The 25135-nt window shown below is 40.6% G+C and overlaps 1 protein-coding gene across 1 annotated transcript in view; it reads left to right on the top strand.

The window, feature by feature from the left end:
• Positions 1–25135, top strand: part of SLC2A13 (solute carrier family 2 member 13) — a 244959-nt gene that overhangs the window by 34111 nt on the left and 185713 nt on the right. The window contains exons 2-3 of the mRNA XM_037009940.2: positions 3003–3162; positions 18037–18245. Coding sequence (XP_036865835.2) covers positions 3003–3162; positions 18037–18245 — 369 coding nt within the window. The remainder of the gene's footprint in view (positions 1–3002; positions 3163–18036; positions 18246–25135) is intronic.

The following is a 25135-nucleotide window of genomic DNA, read 5'->3' on the forward strand; positions in this document are numbered from 1 at the left end:
CCCACGTCATATTGTCGTAAGCTCATGCTTTTCTCTGCAGAATCATCTGCCCAGCCTTTTCTAGCTAATCATTGTCAGCATCACAAGGAGGAACCCAGTGTGATCCTTACCATGGTATTTTGAAATTATTTGATCACATGTTTTTGTGAGGAGGGCTTGTGTGTGCCTTCCTTTATAGCAGGGGCCCTATTTTGTTGACATATTTATCCTTATAATGCCAACACAGGTCAAACTGAATCAAAAAAGTCAGAATGCCTCGTAACTAGAGCTATAACAATTTTTAGAAATAATTGCTGACAGTCTTGACTGCTTTCTACATGCTGGAAACAATTATAAATGTTTCTACTCTATTAACTCACTGAATCATCTCAACTCCTATGAAGGTGTTACTTTTATTCTTCACATTATATAAAGGAACTGGAGACCCACAAAGGTTTAGTAAGTTGTCTAGGGTTAGCCCACTGGTAAGTGACAAGACTGGAATTTAAACCCAGAGCCTACCTTCTCTGTGGTGCTTTCAATATTGGGGCTAGAATCTTGGCATCTGGTTCAAATTCTGGTTCTCCGACTTTTCATGTGACTTGAGGTAAGGTCCTTGTCTGTAAACTGCAGATAATTATATGTCCTTTATAGGACATTCTGAGGATTAAATAATCAGTCTCTGAACAGGTAATAGAATACAGGCAGTTGTAAGAGTGTTAAGTCGATGTGGACTCTCATTCAATGACAGATCTTTTAGGGTTCTAAGTCTAAAGAGTCTCTCTTGTATAATTCTTCAGTCTTTCCCCTTTCCATTACCTCTTACTTTCCAACATTATGGTGTCTGTTTTTAATAATCAACCTTTCTGAGGCCTGAGGACATCTCTGCATTTGCTATCAAATGAAATCTGTGGGCTTCGTGACAAGCATGTGCTGCCCGAAACTGCAGCCCTGATTTCCAGGCTCAAATCTGTGGCCTGGACTGTGGAGTGAGGAGCTCTGGCTAAAGAGAGCAAGTGAATTCCTGCTACAGACAGACCAAAGCAGCAGAAGAAATCCAATCAGTTAGTGTTGTCTGAATTTGGAAAGTTTATCGACATGTTCTAATTGTCAAAGAACTAAGAAGAATATATAATTAACGTGTCAACGTTTGCAGCAAACGTTCCTTCTTTCCAAGTGAGTTGAGGCCCATTTAGGAGGGTCTGTGCTATTATATCGAGTAGCAGCAGTTGGATGGAAACTTGAGCTGTTCAGGTGTTGATATAATTTTAAAGACTTCTCAAACTTTGTCTCCTAAGACATGCTTATTTTATGAAACTCATAAAAGCATGATTCTTTTCATCATCACCATTTATTTGACAGGCACTGCAAGTAGCAAATAACATGGGTAGAATTTAGAGTCTGTCATTCTGAGTCTTAATAGTCTGACTTGGGTATGAACTTCATGACCTGGTCCCAGTTGTCCTATAACACAGTGAATATTCCAGAAGCAGATATCTATCACTTAAATAAATCTTGTCTGTCCATTTAGTTGCTTTTTTCAAAGGTAGAACAAAGCAAATATAACTTGAGCAATAATCTATTTAAAATAGGTGAAATTGGAGAGAACTGTGGTATCTGGAGGGAGTTTAGTTCGTCGCATAAATACCATGAAATCCAAAACACTTGATAGAGGGGAGCCTCTTGTGATGGAGGGAGATACAGGGCAGCTCTGATTTAAAGTGCCCGTAAGCAGGCACAAACCCGTTACTGAGAAGCACGACTACTCCAGGCACTGAGATGAGAGAAATGCCTCCTCCTGTGTGGAATGTAGGAAATGGCACCTTCCGCAGCCCTTGTGCAGAAAACACAGCCACCAGCTCAGCACCTCTGCCTGCAAGACAGGCTGCTTCTTGGCATCGTAAGCATCAGTTCCCGCAGAGCAGTTCTGCACAACTTTGTTGTGCACCCACTGCCCTGCTGCCAGGGGACAGATGTATGGTGACTGCAGATACAAAAAGATGACCTTTTCTTAGGTGGTCTGGCTTTGCTTACTGGTTTTCACTGAGCTTTTGGTGTGTATCGATTAGATACTAGTGTTAGGTTGAACAGACATGCCTGGAAATGGGAAATGCCGTGGGGATGCGAGCTCCATAGGGCCATCAAGCCCAAGATTTTGTTTTAAGAAATAATTTTGGGTTGGTTCGAAGTTGTGTACGATGGAACTGCAGTTGTTTTAATATGTGGTGAGCATCAGGATTGCTTGGAGGGTTTTTAAGAGAGAGGCCCGTATCCCAGCTCTCGTTTCCTGTGTGGTGAGTCTGGGGTGGGTAAAGTTAGGCCATCATTATAAAAAAATTTTTTAAAGCCATACAAGTGATAGAAAAAGCATTTAAAGCAGATATAACCAAAATTACCTTAGGCATAAAACCATCTATTTTTTTTATAAGATCATCAGTTTTTGAAGAATCTGAATTCCCAAAGCACTGTCCATTGTAAGCTCTTTCTGGAATCTACACCTAGGCGATTGAATAAGGTGATTTAATGTATGGATTTCTTATAAACAAGCCCATTTTGGGTTAGTAAACCAAAGTTTTGGTGTGTCTACTGGGACTGATGACTTTGAATAGTTAATATGTACTCTGGGATAATTTTTTTATTCTCACCATGGTCTCATTACATTTCCATATTGACTAAAAATATTTCAATAGTCACAGTTTATCTAGAGAGCATTCTCCTGTGTTTAGCCCTCAACTATTTTAAGGCCTCTTTACATGCATTCTGAAGTTATCTGAGATCTCTAGAAGTATTTTAATTGGTAGGTGTTGAAGTGGTAATATGAAAAATGATATTCAGAGATTGGTATCTCACATATGTATTATCTGCAAGGGTCCCTAGTTATAGATGGAGTCTTTACATATGTGGTAAAGCTTTGTTTAAGGTAGGACACCAAGCACATGTCTGTGTGTGTATGGCTTAGTCTAACAGTAATACAAAAATGTTGAGCAGATATCTTACGTTGAGTTCTCATGGTCTCTTTGCAGGCATTGCTTCTATGACGGTTCCAGTGTACATCGCCGAGGTCTCGCCACCCAACTTAAGAGGTCGATTAGTCACCATTAATACTCTCTTCATCACTGGAGGCCAGTTCTTTGCAAGCGTTGTTGACGGAGCCTTTAGTTATCTCCAAAAGGATGGATGGAGGTCTGTACATAGTGCTTACATTTCATTTGCAAATGAATCACTGATTTTACAGGATGGGAAAAGAGCTGTGAGAGGCAAAATATTACCTGGGGATTTTACATCATTGTAGCTAATTGGTAAATGGTTGATATTCAGCAAAATGGAAAGTGGACAAGAAGTTGATATTTATTTTAGTGGTAGACAAGGAACTAGTCCTTAAGAGTTGATATTTACAGGGTTTTTTAGCATTTGGGTGACATTTCTTACACTGTGCATAATCTTTTGCAATATTTGTTTAAAAATGAATGCAGCAATAAATATGCATGGAGTTCTGGAATTGTTTCAGTGATTGACAAGCTGTTTATGAACTGCAGGTGTAACTAAGGTCCTTTTGATGTAAGGCAGCTGCATTCTGATCCAAATGAAAGAAAATCTAGTCTTTAAAGATATAGATTTAGCTATGTAGAAAGATGTCATATATATGTAAATTTAAAATACACATGTTCCTTGATCACTCTTTGACTTATTTTGAGTCAAAAGAGATGAGAAAAATGTTTTTAAAACTGCTTTAAAATATTTTTCAAAGTGAATGTTAGAGAAACAAACTATTCTTACATTAAAGCTTAAAGATATTATAGGCTCTGGATTTTGATATCACACTTTATAGTATTCAAAACAACAGGTCACACAATATTCTCTGACTTATTTTCTTGACACCTGTTTATTACAGCAAATGGTTACTGGACATCCAGTCTGTACAGGTGCTGGGGACAGACGGTTGAGCCAGACAGACTTTCATACTTGTTCGCATGATGCTCACAGTGTTGAAATTAATCTGAGCAGCTGAACAAAAAACGTTCAAGGGGATGTGAATGTAGGGAATTAAACTTCTATGGAAGCAGCACAATAAATCCTGTGGCTTAGGATGAGCCATTAAAGACTTAGCCTAATCAAGTTTTGTTAAAAGTCATTAAAGCTGGTTAGGGGCCCACATTTGTCAGGCCCGCTAAAGGGAGGACACAGCTCTTATAGCATCAGCTCCATCTGCAGATGTTGCTAAGCCACTTTCTAACTTTGAAGGAATGAATCTCTGCCAAAGTGAAAAATTACTGGAAAATTGAAGAAACAGGAAACATCCTCTCAGTGCATGAACAGAAAGAGGGAGTGATAGCTGTTAGCAGCACGTCCTGATAGTTTGAGTTTTTCTTGGGAGCTTAGTGAAAGTGAGTGTCTCTTTCAACTCCAGGAGATCTAAATCCATGTACATTTCCTTAAAAATTTTTAGTTATGTAACTAATATAGGCATATGTAAATCTACCTTTAAAGGAAAAGCTATAAAGTGCATAAGCCATGGTTTTGCGTTAAGTATCACAATTTAGATAACCTTTATCAGTACTGGTCAGAGACAAACATCAGTGGGGACAATGATTTGTGGGTGTGGTGTCCCTGTGTAGGAGGGGAGGTCCTGGGACAGGTTTTAGGATACTTTTCAGAGGCAGGATGACATAGAGAAGCTTGGATTCAAATCTGTTTTCTGCTGCTCACTAGCCATGAACCTCGGACGAGTTACTTATCACCCCTAAGCTTCACTTTTATTATTATAAAAAGTGGAACCAAAATACTTTGTAAGATTTTGTGGGATCCGAGTTAATTATTATATGTTGACTATTCAGCTTAGTGTTGGCACATAGCAAATAGTCAATAAATGATGAATCGCATTATCATTTACTATTCTGATGAATGAATAAGAGATAAGTTGTAAGGAGAGATTGAAGGAAGACACGCTGTATGGCTTGTTTTCTTGTATTGATGGGGCTTGGGGGTGATAGGGCAGAGGCTGAGAGAAAAATGTTAGATCTTTATATCTGCTATAGAAAGTAGAAACAGGAAAAGACTAGACACGAAAGTGATTTCCAAATAACCATGGGGTCCCAGCTGAAGTTGGAGCCATGTATTTGCAGGAATAAGTAGAACACCTGTGAGAACTTTTCCCACACCCCTGGAGGACCCAGGGTGGAGAAATAAGAGGATGGGAAATTAACTTGGGCTGGTGTTCAGACCAATGCATCAACATGCCAGATCACTTGAAGCCACTTACCGCTTGCACCCTCACACATTTATCTGTGTCTGTATGCAAACATGTTTACATTTACAGATGAATTTTCTGTGTTAATCTCTTCCATTACTTAACATCCTTGGGCGTGTGTTTACCTCAGCTGACTCCTGGGCTAATAAGAGTGTGGTTACAAGCAGATAAAGATTCAAGTGCTACCTCAGTTCCAACTTTAGAATTCTCAGCAGTTACAACTTACTCAAAATTATATAAATAGATAATTCATCATTTTTTGTGGCAGTATATTTCAAAACTCCTACGAAAAGTGTGAGACTAAATATTTCATATAAAATTTCTTTCTCATACTCATGTTTTCATATATCATAAAGTAAAAGTAAACCTTCCAAGACTTTGATTATTTTCGCATTTTTTTAAAATTTCCCTTTTTGACTTTTATTGCCTCTGAAACGCTACTTCACGTTACTAAATATTTGATGTTATCTACATACCCAGGGCCCCTGATTTGCTAGCTCACCTTATACTGATGAACAGTTTTAGACATGTCAGTGAATAGCATTTGATCCTAACCAGTTTTGAGGCTGATGGGACTGGTATTAGTCCCAATTTGCAGGTTTAAACAAATGCTCAGTGAAGGAAAGTATTTGCCTGAAGCTATAAGGCTATTTCTTGGCAGAGATTAGAGCCAATTCTTCATAGTCAATTTCTAACCACTTCTTTATTCTGCTTCCAAAAGTTAATAGTCTAAAGTATAATTATCGATAATTTTTACAATAGCCATCAGATTGAGACATATAGAAGATGAAATTGATTAATGAGACAAAAAATTTCTTAGGTTTTTGGCGATGATGAAAGGCTACCTCACCTTTTGTGCCTCACATATCAAAGCTTCTGTTCTTTTATTGCTTGGGTATCATAGATATAAGTTGTTTTCTGGTGAACTACTGGAAGATTAGTTTTTCTAGAAAAAACAATTGCCAGTAGAAGATTGAATGCTAGCATTTCTCTAACGTTTGGTGGTATAATATATTCCTTGCTAGGAAAGATACCATCTGGTTTTATGAGACAAGGGGAATAAGGATTTTGAGGATATAATCATTAAAGGTTAGATTTTGAAAGGCAGCTTTATTGAGATACTCATTTTTCATTCAATTTACCCATTTAAAGTGTACAGTAACTTTGAGTATATTCACAGAGGTATACAGATATCACTGTAATCAAGTTTAGAACATTTTCATTACCCCAAAAAGGAACTTTGTAGCCCTCGCTGTCACCCACCACCTCCCAGCAACTCCCAGCTCTGGGTAACCATTAATTTACTTTTTGTCTCTATAATGTTGCCTACTCTGGGTATTTTCATGTACCAATATGTAGTCTTCTGTGACTGGCTCCGGCCGCTTAGCATGTTTTCAAGGCTCATGAGTATTGTAGCATGTGTAAGTCCACACAGACCTCATTTTTATTTTGGCTTGTAATTCTGCATTTTTTACACATTGAAGGTCTAATGCAACCCTGTGTCCAGTAAGTCTTTTGAGGCCATTTATTGCAGTAGCACTTGCATAGTGTCTCTGTGTCATGTTCTCGTAATTCTCACAATATTTCAGACTTCTTCATTACTATTGTATTTGTGATGGCCGTCTGTGATCAGTGATTATGACTCTCTGAAAGCTCAGATAATGGTTAGCAATTTTTAGTAATAAAGTATTTTCCAGTGAAGGTCTGTACATTGTTCTTTTAGACATAATGCCATATCACCTTTAACAGACACAGTACAGTGTGAACGTAGCTTTTATACAGACTGGGAAACCAAAACACTCATTGACTCACTTTGTGGCAGAATCGGCTTCACTGCAGTGGTCTGTAACCAGTCCCACACTATCTCTGGGGTAAGGCGTCTACTCTGTTTCTTTCCACTGGCGAATAATGTGGATATGCCACATTTTGTTTATCCACTCGTCAGTTGTTAAACATTTGAGTTTTCCCCTTTTTGGCCACTGAAAGTAATACTGCTGTGGACATCAGCAGAGCTTTCAGGGTGGACGTATGATTTCCGTTCCCTGGGTACATACCTGGATGTTGAACTGCGAGGTCACATAAGGTAACTATGTTTAGCCTTTTGACGAACTTCCAGACTATTTCCACAGTGGCTGCGCGATTTTGCATTGCCACTTAGTGGTGATGAGAATTCCATGCTTCCCACATCCCAGTGAACGCTGATTATTGTCTTTTTTGATTATACCCTCTTCATGGGTATGAAGTGACATCTTGTTGTGCTTTTGAATCGCATCTCCCTGATGACAGATGATGTTGAGGAAGAGTTTATTTTTACCTCACAGGTGCTTATAAAGATGGCCAAAGTATTTTGGTAGTTAATATTAATGATGTAAAGTTTTATCATTGCCCTTTCAGTGCTAGTATTTTTTAATCTCTTTGAACATAGATTTACTCACTATACCGTAAGCAGCAGCTTTCTTTGTTTTTTAAATTTAAGTTGCTTTTTTATATTATTGAATTAAAGTCTGGCACATAGAAGGCTCTCAATAAATATAAAATAAAGTGAATTTAGTAGCCACCACAATAATCTGCCTAAAATGTGTATCTGGGCATGCCGCTGCTAAAATGCTTCAAAGCCTCCCCGTTTCCTATAGGAAAAATCTCAAGCTCTAAGATAGCTTCCAGTATCCAAGCGTGCCTGCTTTTTTAGGTTTTTGTAACTCATTGTTGCCTCCCTCCCTCCTCCTTTGCACAACAACCGTGCCACCTATATATTATATAGCATTATTTACACACACACACACACACACATACACACACCTCTCCTATTCACCAATCACATCTTTTTCATGTTTGTGTTTTTCCCCTCTGCTCACTTTAGCCATAATGTCCTTTTACCCGCTGCCAGTTTACTGCTGTGCCCCCTTTAAATCTCTGCTGTGTACCGTGGGAAGCTGTCCTTGTCCCTCTGTCCTTTCAGCAGACTTTGTACATAACTTCCCTTTTATTTTGAACTTGCTGCTTATTTGTCTGTCTCCTCTTATTGACTCTGAGCGTCATTGACTTTGTACTCATTTTTAGATCTAGTAAAAGACCCGGAACATTGTAAATGCTCAATAAATGTTTAGTGTGCTGAGCTGAATTGATTGGGCTCTAGGAAGGGACTCTTAACTAAAATAAAAAGATATTGATTATAAACCCAAATGCCAATTCATTAATTTACGCTGAGGAATACATACACTTCACAGAGAGCCGAGAAACTAAATTATTAATCCTAAGTGTTTCTTATTGAGCATGAAAGTCAGAGAAAGAAAATTAGTTTCTAAGCCCATGAAAATTTCTATTCCTCTAAATAACACACCTCTCTAGGTTCCAGAATATCTTTTGTCCTTTTCTCTTGGACAGCACTGGTTTTTAAGTGAGTGGTCTTCTATTTATAATTAAATCAACCATCACAGGATTTCTGTGCGTAAGGTTGGTATGTCTGTAGACAGGCTAAATTCTTTTCTTTCATGTTGTTCGCTTTATTCTCAGGTTTAATTTTTTAAATTGGCACGTGTCTGAGCGTGCTGGCTGTTCTCACGGTTTTTGTCATTTCCATGATGCTTTCTTTTTTCTTCTTTTGGCTAAAGAGGTAAAATTTGAGACAATACGTGTTGAAAGAGAAGCACAAAGTATCAGTGCTATAGTGGCAGCTTCCTGAGAGGATTTTCTGGAGTATCTTCAGGCTAATTCACAGACTCTGTGAAACTTGTGTTGAGCATTGAACTTGTGTTGAGCATTGTGGGTGGACAGAGGCAGAAATGGGCCAGTGTGGAGACTGGGCGAGGGCAGAACAGGGGGCTGGACACTGAAGTGGTGATGCGCCTGGTGGATTGGAGCCAGATTCTAGAGGTCTGTGAATTCTAGGCTAGAGGTTTTCAACTTTTTTATCTGCAGGCAAAGGGAGGCTATGATTTTGTAAGCAGGGCATTCCATAACAGGAGCAAGGATTAACATGGCATGATGCCCAGAATTCACTGGGATTTTTGGCTCTTGGATTGATTCAAGGAACCTATTGATGCGACTCCTGCTGGGATGCAGTGTGGGGCAGGGAGATGTCACTCTTGGGAACATCCGTTAGTATGGAAATCATTCAGTCGCTTAAAAAAATTTTGGCACTCGCTGTACTGTTGTGCTTGGTACTAGAGATGGAAAGATAAGGAACATTTCTGTCCTCAAGCCCCTCAAACCCTAAGGGAGAGACTTTTCATCAGCATGTTCATTAAATAATGGATTTCGTGGGAGCTCTCGGAGGGTGAATAACTTAGCTTCACAACTTTGCCCATAGATAAAAGATATTTGAGCTGACTCTTTCATGAATAAAACAGTCCTAGGAATTGTGAGGGAGTGGGAAGTTCCGGGTGAGATACATTTTTCAGAAGCCCTGTGGCGTGTAAGAGCCAGTCATGTTGGGCAGCAATGGACGTGTAGGGCAGGCAGGTAGAGGGCTGTGGTAATTGTCAGTGGGCATGAATAAACTTTACATCCATTGCATTTCTTTAACAGTATATTGTGTTGGGTTTGCTTATTGAAAGTCTCAGAAAATAAGTCTTAAAGTAATCAATATACTTTGGTATGAAAAAATTAATGAGTCTCCCTCTTTCATCCTAGTCTAAAATTTAAAAAACCATGTCAATAAGATGCTTTTCGGAATCATATTGAAAAGAGGGTGATAATCTCCAAGCAAATTTATGCTGGGAAAGTGTTCTTATAATTTAGTGCTGATAGAGCAGTGGTGCTTGGCTCCCTACAAAATACAGAATATAAAGCAGTTTTCCTCTTAAAAATCTAACTGTGCAGTGACCATTTTAAGAAAGGTGGATTTAGTTACAAATAAATACCTTAATGCTGAAGATATTTGTAGTTTTTTCATTGACAGAATTAAGACACAGGACTGTTCATCATAAAGACATCATAGTATACTCGGAGGAATAGGTTTACCACTTGCTTTCTCAGCAGGAGTTAATGTATCTAAGCTCTAATATCCTCATGTAGCTAATGCTTCACAGTCACAAGGTGTATTGTTAGGATCACCTGACTTAATGGCTGTGAACATATGTACAAACTCTTAAATACTACTAGGTATTGTTAGTGCTTATCTCCAGAAAATCTTTGGCTGACTCTCTATCTTTTATCTGAAGTTGACCATAAAAATTGCCTTTCCATTCAATTATCTGTATTTTCCAAGTAAAAAGTACTAATGGCTTGCTAATGAGAGTGGTTTGTATAAGACTGATCTCCCTTGTAGAAGACCCTATAAACCATGGACAGAATATAAAAAACTACTTAAGACACCAGTGAGTTCCAGCTCCAAGTGTAGGCTGAAACAGAAGGGAATTGGTGCTTCAGGGTTCCATAAAGGAATGGCTTATGGTGAGAACTACATTCATGGCTTTTCCTCTTTTCCCCTCAAACCACGATGCTGGGCAGCTAGAATTTTAGCTGAAAAGTAGTTTTGTTGGCTTACTGTGTCAGTAGCTAGAGTTTGGGGTGGCCAGAGCAGCTGGAATTCAAGGGGGGAAAATCCAGGAAAAGAATAATATAGAGAGAAGGAAGCCCACAAATCTTAATAGTATTTGTCATAAATTTTTTACTGACCCCTGAACTATGAATATACAGGAGAGATTCCATGAAGCAGGCAGAAAGCAAGATGGTAAATGCTGACAGATTTTATTTCCAGCCCATAGGAGGACTGACATCTTTGGAGTTTGAAACTGGCTAAGTGAGAGGGACTAAGAGCTCAGGTTTTCCACTAAAACCCCAGAAGGCCCATTCCTTAGGAATAAAGATTTGTTGCATGGTGTTATCTTGGTATTACCAGTTATCAGTGTTGATATTCTACATGGTCCTTGATCGTGGAGGAAAATTAACTCACCAGCCTCAGGCCTCCACTGGGCAGTGATTTATTATTTTAATTTCTTATCAGTTAATTTGTTATGAGTTGCGAGTCATGAACTAAAACTGAAAAATACATTATCAACTGAGTTTTATGATAGCAAGTGGCTACATTCAGAGTTATCTGTTTGCATGTAAAACTTTTTCATCAAGTAGTATCATATTACATAAATCATTGTTTGGTGATTATCATGTAAACATCCTATGATTGATATATGTTAACCATTTCTTTCATGAATCCAATAATAGAGGTCTTTAAGTAAATGGATCACTTGTGATTATGTAAGTATATGAGAAGCATACAAAAAACTCAGTGTGCATAGGAACTTTGGACAGTGATGTTGGGTAGTTCCGGCTGGAGGGCTGAAGGACAATATTCTTAGATGTGGTTTGACGGGTTTGTATTATACCTTTTTTTTTTTTCCATTTTCATTTTTTTTTAAATTTTGGTATCATTAATATACAATCACATGAGCAACATTGTCATTACTAGATTCCCCCATTATCAAGTCCCCAGCACATACCCCATTACAGTCACTGTCCACCAGCTTAGTAAGATGTTATAGAGTCACTACTTGTCTTCTCTTTGCTGTACTGCCTTCCTCAGGCCCCTTACTGTATCTTTTTAAGCAAACAATGTTTCACTAGCTTAAACAGAATATAACAGTAAGGATCGTTGGAAAGTTCCAGGTTTCTTTTGGGGTGGAGACTGGGTGGGGTAGGGGTTCAGATTTACACAACCCTACACTTAATGTTTAACTTTATTCGGTATTCTCAATGATTGGCTTAGGGTTTGGCATTTAGCATGCATTCAGAAGATGTTTGCTGGGTAAACAGTTGAGTAATAACTCAAGAGAGATCACAAGGAATCCAGCTTTAGCTTTCCAGGAAAACAGAGTAAATCTTTATTTGGGAACATTTTCGGAGAACTTACGGATTCTAACAGCCCCTTTTATTTTCAGTGAACTGCTTCAGGAAAAACAAAGGTTTTGAGTTTGTTTTGTAGTTCTGTGTGAAAGGATTCCAGTTTGGAACTGTGGCATTTTAAAGAGCAAGGCACAGCATCTTCACACGCACGGTCATCCTCTGACTTACTTGAGTTGTTGAGAATGGGCTGACATGGACATGATTTGTAAACCAATAGCAAATGGGCACATGCAGAAATGCCAGCCAGCAGACGGGATGGGACTAAAACTCGGGCATCATGAGCTCAGTTTTGCCACTTGGTATTTTTCAATTTATTATAAGAGTATTGGACATTAGAGATTATTGCTAAAGACTCTCATTGTGCTCAAAGTTTTAGAGATCGTCACTCAGTTAATCTTAGTGTTTTGTAAAATATCAGGATTCTCTGTGGCTAGAAAAATAAAAGGTGGAGATTTGGTTTGAAAATGTAAACTGTAGACAACATGCAGTTGGGAGACAGGGAGGGCAGTGAGTCTCGGACTGTAGATACCCTCATGCCCTCTGGGCCTGTTAGGACGGTAACTGGGCTCAGTGTAAAATGCGTCTCCCCTTAGTAGAATTCAGCACTTCAAGAGCTATAAAAACTGTTGCATACAATTTAAGTAAAACATATGGTAATACAGTTCCCCCAGCTATGGTAGTTTTGTTACAGCTTGACTTACAATTAAAACCATAAATCATGAAGCACTTCCACTGCATGGCACTGGCAATCTTTTCACATCATTTGGGGATTTAAAGGAGAAAAAGAACAGAGGGGAGAAGAGAAATGGAACATGGGTGCAGGATGCGGTTCCTCACTCCTGCATATTCCTTTCGGGAGAGGGGAGGCGTGGGGGGCCTTTGGGAGACAGACGGGAGAACAAAGCACAGAGGAAAGCAACGCAAGACTCACCATGTCCTTCATGTGAAATATTTTAACACGATCACATCTCAGGTCAATTTTTTTGCTCCCAAACATCTTATAAACTATTGACTGTTTTGGTACCAGTATTTTTCTTGTTTAGTTTACTTGTGTATATTAGAGAAAAATGAAATAGTCAGTTTGGCACTGTGTTCAGAGTAAGCAGTACAAGTCGACCCTTACAAAAGAGATGTTTTCTTTTAATTAATAATCAATGACTTTCATAGTAACGCTCTGGTGTCATGAGAATAAGGAGCTGTTCCACTTGCAACCAGTAGGTCTAGTTTGCCATCCCCCTGCTGTCCCCCTGCCGTCCCCCATCCCAGCGGGTGCTTCTGCTTGGCTGGGCTTATAGGGTTGGGGCGGGGCCCGCTCCCAGCTAGCCTCTTTGCCCTGTTATTCTGAAGGGTTTGCTGCATTGAGCAGAGGTGAATGAGCCATAAAACTCCAGAAGGGATCCTCCAAAGTCTTTAAACATGAGGCTAAGGTAAAATAATGTTCCGTTTTATGATTTCTGCAGAAGTACCTTAGCTAATCATTAAATATCCATTATAGCTTGACATACAATGAACATTTATTGTAGGAGCCAGACGGCCTAGATTTTCATCCGGCTGCCAGTGCATTCTAGTTTTGTATCTTCTTTGTATCTCGTTTGTCTTTAAGACAGGGGTAATAATGGCACCCGCCTCTCAGGTTGTCAAGATAAGTGAGTTAAGGTGTCTTAAGCCCTTTGGACAGGGCTTGGTGCACAGTGACTAGTGCTGGGGATCAGACTTAACAATCGCTGTGAATGCTGTTAAATGATTACATCTCCAAGCTGCATTTGTACAGCTAGATTTTCACATATCTGGAGCACAATCACCCTGTGGAACTACTAGGGTATAAGTAACACATTTATCATGTTATTGGTAGACCATGTCATCAGTTCTGAGAAGGGGCAGTTACCAGTGTAAAATTCTGTGTCTTAAGTGGCCATCATATTAAAGGATGTTGCCTTTCGTCTCATAGGTGAGAGCCACGTGCTTCCTTTAAAACCAGAATGCTGGTGAAGGTCCAGGGAAGCCCCTGTCTAGTGCTGTCCGGCACGATAGCAGCAGGCGCTCTGCCCGGGGGCGGGAGGGGGGCTGGCGCCCACCGGTGCAGGGGTTCCCCTCCTGGGGCGGCCTGTTGGCGCTGGGAAGAGAGCTTGAGCTGAGCTGAAACACCCGGGCTTGTCTCCCTTGTGGACCTATCCCACCCCCCCGAGTTTGACAGCATCGCTCACCACTTGGGACCCCCCGCCTTATTTGAGGCCCCCCTTAGCTTTCTGGTGGGCGGGTACTGGTCCTGACAGCTGGTCAGAAAACAGCTCACCTGGGAACTTGCATTCAGAGTCAGGGGCAGCTCTCCGTGAGGGCCCCGACGCTCTGGGCCTCCGCCGGCTGCGCTTCTGCCTCCACGGGACGACCGGCCTCTGCCCACTGGTGTGGGCCCTGGGTGCCTGTCGTTCGCTCTCCCCGCCGGGGTTTCCCAAGTGCTTAGATCAGCAGTTCGCAGTGTAAGTTAGTGCCACTGTGGGAGCTTCTAATGACACAGAAGTCCCTGGGCCCGGGGCCCAGGCCAGCTAGTCCAAATCCCTGGGTGGGAGGACTGGACCCTGGTGTGTTTTAAAAGCTGCCTCCTGGGTGATGGCCTCGCAGCCGCCAAGGGCCCCGTGGGACCTCCCCTTAGCGGTGGGGCTGCTGTGTGTCGGGCCAAGGGCCCTGGCCTGCCAGTCCTCTGGGTTCTGATTTCCTTGGATCTACAGGGCCAACGGTGAGTCCCTTGTGCTTCCTTAACTGACCCCAAAGAGTTCCTCTGTTGACACTCATGACGAAGCTTGCATCCGTACCACAGCAGAGCAACCCCGTGTTTATTTTTCCTGTGTTCCTGTCTGCGCATCATTGGAGGAACGGTTTTTCCTCAAGGAGGAAATTGGTTAGTCTGCCTACTGACCGCTGTGACGGATGGGAGGCCCAGGACAGGCGGGTGGCATTGAACTGATTGGCAGGGGAGGTAAAAGTGCTTCGCGTTGGGCATCCTCTCCATTCTAGGTACCAACTGAATGGTCTCATTTGAGCCTCCCGGCAGGACTATAAAACAAACATTGTCACTAGTGCATTAAAACGTCAGGGAACCCGACCAGGGCTCTGTGGTTAGTGTGCCTAGAGCCGAGGGGCAGCCCAGCTCTGTTCCCGGGCTCTCCCCATCATAGGCTGCAGCTACTTCTGATCTTGTGTATTTGGTCTCTGCAGAGCCGTGGAAGTATATTCCTATCAAAATATTTTTATCATGAAAGGTAATTAAAATAAAATAGGCTCCTTTGTTTTACTTTTAGAAGAGAAATGTTGGAATATAAATGGATAAAACTAGTTTTATGCTGACTAGTCTTTAGAATCAGGCTTTGATGTCCTCCCCCACCCTCGTCTTAGGGCTTTGAATTGTGAATTTCAGACCTAGGTTCTTGGGACTTACAGAGTTCAAAAGGCTGGACAGCTAAGGTATTCTGTCTTCTATAGCTCTGGAAACATAGGCTGAATCATATAATAAGTCGTGGGGATGCAAAGTACCATCGGGAATGTAGTCAATAATGTATTGTCTTTGTATGGTGAGAGTGGGTAGCTACACTTAATCGTGGTGAGCATTTCATACTGTATATAGTTGTCCAGTTGCTATGTTTACACTTGAAACCAACATAATATTGTATATCAACTATACTTCAATGAAAAAGAAAAGGCTAATGTGTATATTTGCATTTTGTCTTTTCTCTTTTCTTTCCTTTCCCCCTTTTTCTTTCTTTTAGTTTTTAAGTATATTGTGTACTGGGAATAAATAGTAGTGAAGGGCAAAGTATGTGAGCACCCTTCGGGCTGAAGATGATTCCGTTTCCACATTCATTTCAAATACTTGGAAGTATTCCCTGTAGCCCTTCTGTCTTAACTCACCACGAAGGGGGTCTGGAGAGCAGAAGGGAAGTCCGTGAGGGGCGCAGAGAAACAAGACACAAAGGCTTGCACCTTCCTTAGGGCTTCTCTGATTTATTCCCTAATCCAGTACCTTTGATGTCTGCCGTTTGTATCACTTTTCTTTTAAATAACTGGCAGTATAGCTGTGTGTAACCTTTTCTTTGAGACAACACAACCAAACAGAAATTTGATTCACTTACAACAATGAAACATACATTTAAGTAACAGATTTGGTTATGCAGGGAAAGAGGCCAGAAAGATGGGTGAGCTGGACTCTCATCTGAAGACCCCTCAGAAATCTGTACCTGAGTCATCTTCTGCAGAAGAGAAGGTCTGGTTATGTCTAGAATAACAAATGGTTTCATTGGAAGGAATTACTGTGCGTGTATGTTTGCAGAGCTAAGTGGTCCAGGAGAGTTGCTGCATAAAATAGTGCTGCATGAGAGGGGAGCAAAGCTATTTTCTGTTCAGTTAATACAGAAAATTTAGATATATAGCTCTTTTGTATCACTTCAAAAAGTATTTCCTAAGTGCCTACTGTGTGCAGGATCCTTTGTTAGGTGCTGTGCTGAATGCAAAATTAAATATGCAATCAAGTGAGGGAGGAAAATAATTTATTTTAATACAAGGTACATTGACATAAATCAAGGTTAAAACAATGCATTCTGTAGGTGAGCAGAGGCAGCAGTGATTCAGTATTGGTGTAATTTTCACAGATCATGGATTAAAGTATAAAACAGTTCTAATACAATTTCTTTTAATATTCTAGGCTAAGTGATTAATTTAGTCAAGTCATTCATAAACAGTTTACTTTCTAAGTCTTAGTTAATGTTTCTGTTTCCGCTGGTAGCTAGCTGTAGCTGCTGTTTAGAGTGGGATGTATTTTTAACACCCATGCAGTGATTACACTTTTTTCTGCTGTTCTTGGAATTAAAATGAAATTGCTTGAAAAATAATGGTCTTGTTTCAGAAGATCTTTATCTGGAGCCTTCAAAGATGCTGTAATTTGGGCTTAACATTACTTAAAAGTTAGAACAGCTTTGAAAAGTATATTGAGTCAGGTGACTTCTCATTGATTTACAAATAGCAGAAAAAATGGATGTTAGGAAATTGAAGTGGGCCTTCTGAGCTATACCATCGTGAACCTACCATGGAGCATACCCAGGGGACTTAGAGCAACAGAAAACATCCAGGTGTCCTAGATTCATAGAAGTTTCCAGTGGAAAGAGACCTTGAAGTTGATCTAATCTCACCCCTCAGTTTCAAAAGATTGAGGCATAAAGACCTAAAGAGATTGCTTTGTGTCCAGAATCATCTGGAGAGATCTTTCACGTTGATGTACTCGTATCACTCTTTGTCATTTCTCTGATGGATTTAAAACGATACGCTTATTTGCTCTCTAGAATTTTGCCAGACAGTAGGAATACATATTTAAAGATGGTGACAAATAACATGAACAGCTTTTTCAAATTTTTATCATTTCAATAGTGATAATTTGCTTGCAAGTCCACCGTACTCCCGCTGTGACCTCCTCCTTCCCAGGGAGTGAGGGGGAGCGTGATGGCTGATGGCACAATGAGACCATTCGCACAGCAGAAATAACTGCGAAGAAACACATTTGGGCGTTTATCTTAATGAAAAGTGTATCTTTTCAACAGATGCCAGAGTTTTGTCTTAGCCCCATTTTTTGTTGTAAAATACAGAATCTTTTTTTCATAGTTACATGTACTAGTTTAGACAGAGATGGTGACTGTGGTGTTTCGCATGACGTGTTTGGATCAGAAGGCCTGTACTTAATTATTGAACTTTTGCACATTGTTTTTCATTGTAATTTGTGTGAGAGTCAAAAGGAGAATCAGGTTTTTCTCTCATTTCTTGAGTTCTTAATACAGTATAAAAATGTCTTATTTTCTGGACACACACACACATGAAAAGCATTCTAATTTAGCATTAGCTATTAGTCCCAGTGCGGTGAGCACAGACTATCCCTACTCAGTGCTGGCGAGGCCAGATTTCACCCTAACGTATGGTTCCTTTTGCAGGTACATGTTGGGACTTGCAGCGATTCCAGCAGTTGTTCAGTTCTTTGGCTTTCTCTTTCTACCCGAAAGCCCTCGGTGGCTTATTCAGAAAGGACAGACTCAGAAGGCCCGGAGAATCTTATCACAGATGCGTGGGAACCAGACCATTGATGAGGAATATGACAGCATCAGAAACAGCATTGAAGAAGAGGAAAAAGAGGTGGGCTCAGGTATGTGGGTTTCATACTTATCATTGAGATACATTAAATACTCAAAAAAGAATATTAATTTTGTATATAAAACCAGTATGTGCTTTTAAAATTCATGTTAAGAGTGGTTTGTGTTGACCCAAACCAAAGGAAAATACATTTTATTTGTGAAAGTAATGTGATAATGTTGTAAAAAGATGAAGAAAACACCCAGTGTTTTGTGGCATAGGGCCACTGTCCTCACATAATTACTGTTTTTATTCTTGCATAGTTTCTTTTTTTTCTTTCTAAACTGAATATATCTGTCATCATTTTGTATGTGGATAATGTTCAGTGTAGGTATATTTTATATGTAAGTTTATCATATGTAAAGATACATATGCAGTACCGCTCTCCATATTAACTAACAAGTGATAGTGTGAACTATTGTCTAAACAGATCACTTTAGTAAAATTATATACATTTGTTTACATGTGTTGTGTTAATTTTCATACTGATTTTTATAAAGAATCAGGATACCCATACTAGTTTTGGAATCATTTTGTTTCCGTTTTTATTAACATGTTTAGTTAATTGTCTGATTAAAATTTCACCGTATCAGAAAACCCAAAATAGGAAATGTGTGTTGATGAATTTATTTTCAGAGAAGAAATATAGAAGAAATCAGTTTACAGAATTGCCAGGAAGGATTTATAATCTCAACAGCCTGACTTGTAAACAGTTTGGAGGATGCAAATGATGGGAGAAGGCTTACCTTTTACAAAACATTTTTTCAACAGTGAGCAGTTAGCCAGCAGGATTCACATTTCCCCAAATTGTCTCGCTCTCTCTCAAACTCACTGTCACCTCTGCATCGCTTGATGGGCCCGATGGAGATGCTGGCTTAAGTTACTGAAATCATTTTCCATACCTGAGAAAAAGCCAAACATACACCTCCATTTGTGGATTTATGTCATATGCATGTCTTCTAGGTATGTCCGCTCACCTTCTCCTACTGTTCTTGGTGGAGTCGAAGTCTGTACTTTCCTGATATACTAGAATAAATAGTCTGCAGAAGCTGATCAGTATGTTAGCCACACGTGGCTTGCCTGACCTTTACATATATGCAGTACATTAGTGTGATGTTATCACCTTCTTGCTCAGACCAAAGGCCCAGCTGATTGTGAGCCCAATCCAGGTGAAGGTCACTGGGAACCGTTTCTGAGCACATAGCAGTGCCTGGCATTGCCCGCATTGCCTGAGTAGCACAGTAGTGTATGTATTAAAAATAATTTTGCTCTAACAAAATAATTCACTTTTACTGAGCTCAACACTGTGTTTTAAAATACTGTTTTTCAATGTCTATTTGAATTGCAAATAATTTTTCATTTCTGTCTAAATTTCAACAGTAGCTTGAGTGAAATATAAGGTTGTTTTTGTAGTAATCAGTACACTTGAGCCCCATGCACTAATAATGTGAGTGGAAAAACTTTTCAGGGTATTAGATTATACTGAGTACTGTTTAGAACTTAAATTTTTATTACATAAGGGATAAGACAACAACTTAACAGAAGGCCTTCTTGTTTAAGGGTAAGGATACCACTGATTTTATTGCAAAGCATTGATGTGTAGCTTCATGCTGACTACTTAAGATTTTGTCTGACTTGTCTAGCCATTCAGTTGTTGACGATCCAGTATTGTTTTAGCTTCATGATTGTTGGAATGTATAACCAAAGGTTTTTTTCTTTGTTTCTTGTTTTTATTTTCAACGACCCCTGAGGTATATAGGATTGTAATTCTCTGCATCTGCTTAGTTTTTGCCAGAAGTCTTTGGGAGCTCCATAGGGCATGTTTTCCCAGATGTAGATTAAATACTGAGCTATTTACCTATTTCTTACTGTTGCCTTATATATATTTTTGGCACAGGTTTTAAAAACTACTGTGTCATCTACTGACCTTAATAACATTTGTGTTATGCTTGGGTAAATGTCCTAAACATTGTAACTAATGGAATGAATAATTTACTCACTTCTAGATTTATATTATTTGAGTATTGTCTTGCCTAATTTTAAAACGAATCTCACATTCCTTCTTGAAAACACAGAATTAAGAGCATTACAGCATGAATGCACAAGATAGATTTGCCAGCATTAAATGGCACCAGAAATTTGGGGCCTCATTTTTATGATTGTGGAATTTGAGCATAGAAAACCTGCACAAGTATGTATTTTATTTCAGCACTGTCTTGGCCAGAAGACGCTGCCAGTTTATCTAGACAGCAGGGCCAGCGCTAGCACTTGGGTTAAAGCAACACCGTCCTGGCCCTCAGTCACTTTACATTCATAAGTGATAGGCTAGGTGGACAGATAGACATGAAGAAGCGGTTCATTTCAAAATAATTAAAACATCCTGGCCCAGAGAAGACAAGTCAGCCGTTGGGGTGGGCTAGAGGGCGGCCCGGATTCTTCTATCCATGGATCCTGACGAGGGGAATCTTGAGCCATGACCTCAAGCCTGTGGCGCAGTGGCGGGAAGAAACGTGCCCTCGCCACCACAAGGTGCTGAGATAGTCCAGGGGGTCAGAAGGAAGTTAAAACCCCATTTCTGTTAGGAAGACGTGTTTTATCGTCGCATATTATGTCTTGGCTACCGGCCACCTGCGAGCTTGCCAGATAGGTCTGATTGCAGACCAGTCGCCAGGCCTCCTCCAGGAGTTCCCAGTGGATGTGAAGTCGAGGCTCTTAAACTACTTAAGTGACTCATCTCTTTTCATAGGATTTTTTTTTTCTTGGTCATTTGAGATTAAATTTGATCTGTTTGAGGAAAATAGAGCTACCGAAGTATGTTGCTACCAAAGTAAATTTATTTTTTGGATGTGTGAGACGTCAGTGCATGTGGGATTTACTTCTGGTTTCCAGTCACACTCAGTGACCTTATGTGGTGAACGGGGGGCCGCTCTGGCCGTGTCTGCTGCAGAGGGGCGCCCCCCCAGGCCCTGCCATTGGCCATGATCAGATTGTAATGGGATTGTATCTCTTCTGTGCAAGGCATAAAGGTCAACCCCCTTAACAGCATGTGGTTTCTCCACTGTAGTGGAGGAGAAAAAGCGGTTTATGGGGAAAAAGAACAAACAGTTGGTTTTCACCTGTGTTCGACATGGTTCATGTATCCTATAGGACGGATAAGTGAGGCTACAAGAAGCAACGGCTAAATTTGCAAAGCTACCTGGCCTGGGGGACGGGGAAATGAGAGACTAGTCCTGGCCCCAGCCCTGAATTGCAGCCCTCACTTAGAAGAGGGTTTTGGGGGAGTTGCTTTGCCTCAATTTCTTTTTAGGTTTGTAAGAAAAGAGAGCCAGATTATAACAGCTCCACAGGCTGATTTCTTAGAGTTGTAAAAGTCTGAGAAATACCCTTAAAATTTTTTCAAAATGCTGTAGAACAGGTTTTCATTCAAAAATATTTATTGAATGACACTAGATAGAGATGAGGATATAGCAATAAATAAGACAGACGTAGTTCTGGCCTGTTCTTTTGGGAAGAGGCACACAAATGATATATGAAAGAGTAAATCACTACCAGATAGCTACAAATTGTGTTAATGGCTTCGAAGGAAACAAACAGGATAACACTATGTTTATAGAGGGACCCAAGAGGGGCTGCTTTAGGTGGGATGGTTAGGAAGGGCTTCTCTCAATATTGAGAAAGAATCAGAAATGGAGGGACCCGAAGGGAAGACTGTTACAGGCAGAGGGAACAGCAAGTGCAAAAATGATATGTATCATTAAGTGGATCAGATTCATTTTCTTGGAGGTTTTGATAATAACTGTAAAGTATACGTGTACCAGGTTTTAAAGACATTGCGGTAAGAACTAATTATGTAATCACATCCATCTTTATTGCAGGTTGTCAAGCCTAAGCTTTGAATTAGTAGGGACACAATTACTTTCACAATCAAAAGCAATTTGAATATAGAAGAATAAGCATATCGTTTACATCATTTTGTTGCTTATCCCCTGTGGGTTGTCTTCCTAGTTTATTTCATGTTGCATACATGTGTGATAGTCATGACTTGTATGGACAGCCGAGGTAGAAACCTGAGAGACACATAGGTAATTGCTCAAGGCAATGATTTGCAAACTTTGTTGGAGCGAGAGAGGCAGGCCTTTTGGGGCCTGGTTTACCGTAGCAAAAGGTGGCTGTAGTAAGCTCAACATTTATTTGAACTTTTATGCTCTGTTCTAGAAATTAACAAAGGTTTGCATTTTGTTTCATAGTATAACTTTACTCGACTCTAAGCTTGTCTTGTCCTAAATATCCACCATGTTTACTCACTGATTTTACGTGTTTTGACACTCTTGTCACCCACATCCCCTGGGCAGTGCATCCCTCAGTTTGACAGACATGAACTTAAGGATTGGGGGTTTCCCTCTTGGTCAGATCCATTAGGCAAGATGAATGGTCATGTCTTAATTTACTGGACAAATAGAAGAGAAGAGAGCCTTTATCAGGGGCTTTATTTCCTAAGGAAAATTGTCTTCCACAAGAAAAGTAAAATTTCTCAACAAAAGAGACGGCATTCTTCAAGATAATCTTAGAGAAGAATCTAGAAGTGAAGGTTGGTTGTGTGTTCATATGCTTGTACACCACCTTGCTTGACTCTAATTGACTTCAGTTTCTTCTTTTAAATTGAGATTTAACTGGCATAAAACGTATTACTTTTAGGTGGACAGTGTAATGATTCGATAAACGACTATCTTGTGAGATGGTCACCACAGTAAGGCTAGTTAATCTCCATCACCATACATAGTTAAAAATATTTTTTTCCTCGACTTCAGTTTTCTTATCCTGCACAGGGAACATGTGAATTCCTGGGATGAAGTGAAAGGGGAGCCAAGGCTGCTGCTGGCATGCCCAGCAGATGCAGCCCTTACGCAGGGCTCAGGGAAGGGAAGCCGCAAGAAAGGCTGTTCTCTGCCCTTCCCTTCTCTGCTCTGCACTTGGGGCATTAAGGCAGGATCCTTGGAGGGAAAATGTAAACAGGAGAGCTTTCTCTCCTAGAGAAGCGTGCAAATGTTGATGCAGAACCACTCCAAAAAAGGGAAAAAAGCAGCAGTATTTTGGGAGAATGTAGTTGTCAGGGCAGCCTTAGTGCAGATGAGCAGAGGCACCAAGGCCACAGGAAATGAGAAACACTGCAGACCCCGGGGCAGGGGACAGCGGCCTCCTACGAGTCCGTTCATCTGGGGGTGTTTTAGCACACGGTCAATCCACGGAACTTAGAAATGTATATGGGCTTTTTTTTTTTTTAAAGTAACATGTTTTGTGTGTCCCATCTTAAAATAAATTTGTGTACATGTGTATGTATAAATCCTCCTACAATTAATATTACCTGGATCACCTATGTCTTGCCAATGGGTTTCAGCTCCGGGCAAGTTCGCTATGGAGTCAGTGTGACCAAAGAAAATGACAGCAAAACGTTTTTGGGGTAAAAGGGTTATACCCAACTTTATTTCCAGGTGGCAGGTCAGTCACTAGAATCCCGTTCACTCAGAGCGAGTCTGCATGCAGCAAGCCGGTCTCTGCCTCTGGGCCCCTCTGACTGCACAGCCGTCCTCTGGGCCTCTCTGTCCACACAGCCATCCTCTAGGCCTCTTGGCACAGTTGTCCTGCACAGCTGTCCTCTGGGCCTCTGTCCTTGGCGCTGCCACCACTCCAGCCTCTGCTCTGCTCTCCTGCAGCCTTGCAACCCTGCCACCGTGTCACGCCCAGAGCACTGGGCGGAGCTCTTTTTATAGAGTCAACAGCCATGTATTGCCCACAGGTGTGCAGTGAGCTAGTCAACCAGGGCCAGGTGAGAATCCTGGCCACAGGAACTCTCATTTTATCCACACCTGGATCATAGAACCTTCCAAAATGAATTGATTGAACAGAAAAATATCTGGGAGAAAGCTGGCCCTGCCCTTTGGTCACTAAAATCTTAACATTTAGGTATGTGTAAGAAGTAGCAACCCAGAGGTGCTATCGAATGCCTCTAACTGAAATTAGATCCAGGCTCATGCATTGCTAGCCTGTTGTAGGGCATTCGTGTTACCTATGCAGTGTGTATAATCTGTGCAAAAACATTCAAGCCAATAATTTGCATCATCGACATCACTAACCAACTCAGTGGTCTGGACGAATGTGGCTCTGTGGGAGCTCAGTGTCCAGCCTGGAAGGGAGAACATTGTAGGGAAGGGAATTTACTCATGAACCTCCCATGAGTTCATTTTAAAACCTGATTTGACTCACCTCCAGCTCCTCGGGTGCCATGCCTGTCACGTATAGGGAGGGACAGCAGGATCTCCTTTTTATTTATTTTTTCCTCCAGTAGTTTTGTAGTCAGGTCATCAAGTGTTATCTCCTCATAAGTCATTTCCTTTTCCTATGAATTGGTATTGCCTGCGGCCATCTCAACAAGTCATATTCTGCAGAGAGGTCAGAAAGGTCAGATCTTTGTCATAGTTTGATAGCAATCCTTCCAAAGGTTTCTTTGGAAATCTAATTCCAGCATAATGACCTTGCAGGAGAATGCTCATTGCAGCTGACATCTACTGCACTCTGAGGAAAGTAGTCATTTTTCCCCAGAATTTTTGAGAGTTTTGCTCGTATTTTTCTTCATGTGGCAGCACTGCATTGTCTGACCCAAAGTAATGCACGTGTCGTATTTACTGGATGAACTTGAAGGAGATACTGACAAATTGTTTCTCAGCAAGATGACCTCCAATTTTATGAATATAGGCAAGGAAAACATTCCTATATCTTATACTCTAAAGGCTGTTGCAAAATCACAAAAACTGTCAAAGCTTGAGGCTGTTACACGTGTCTACTGTCGGAAACAGTAGATGAAAACAAAAGGTCAAGCAGGGAGCTGCTTTAGTTCTCTGTCCTTGT

The sequence above is a fragment of the Manis javanica genome, chromosome 15 (assembly GCF_040802235.1).
Source record: "Manis javanica isolate MJ-LG chromosome 15, MJ_LKY, whole genome shotgun sequence".
Classification (NCBI taxonomy): domain Eukaryota; kingdom Metazoa; phylum Chordata; class Mammalia; order Pholidota; family Manidae; genus Manis; species Manis javanica.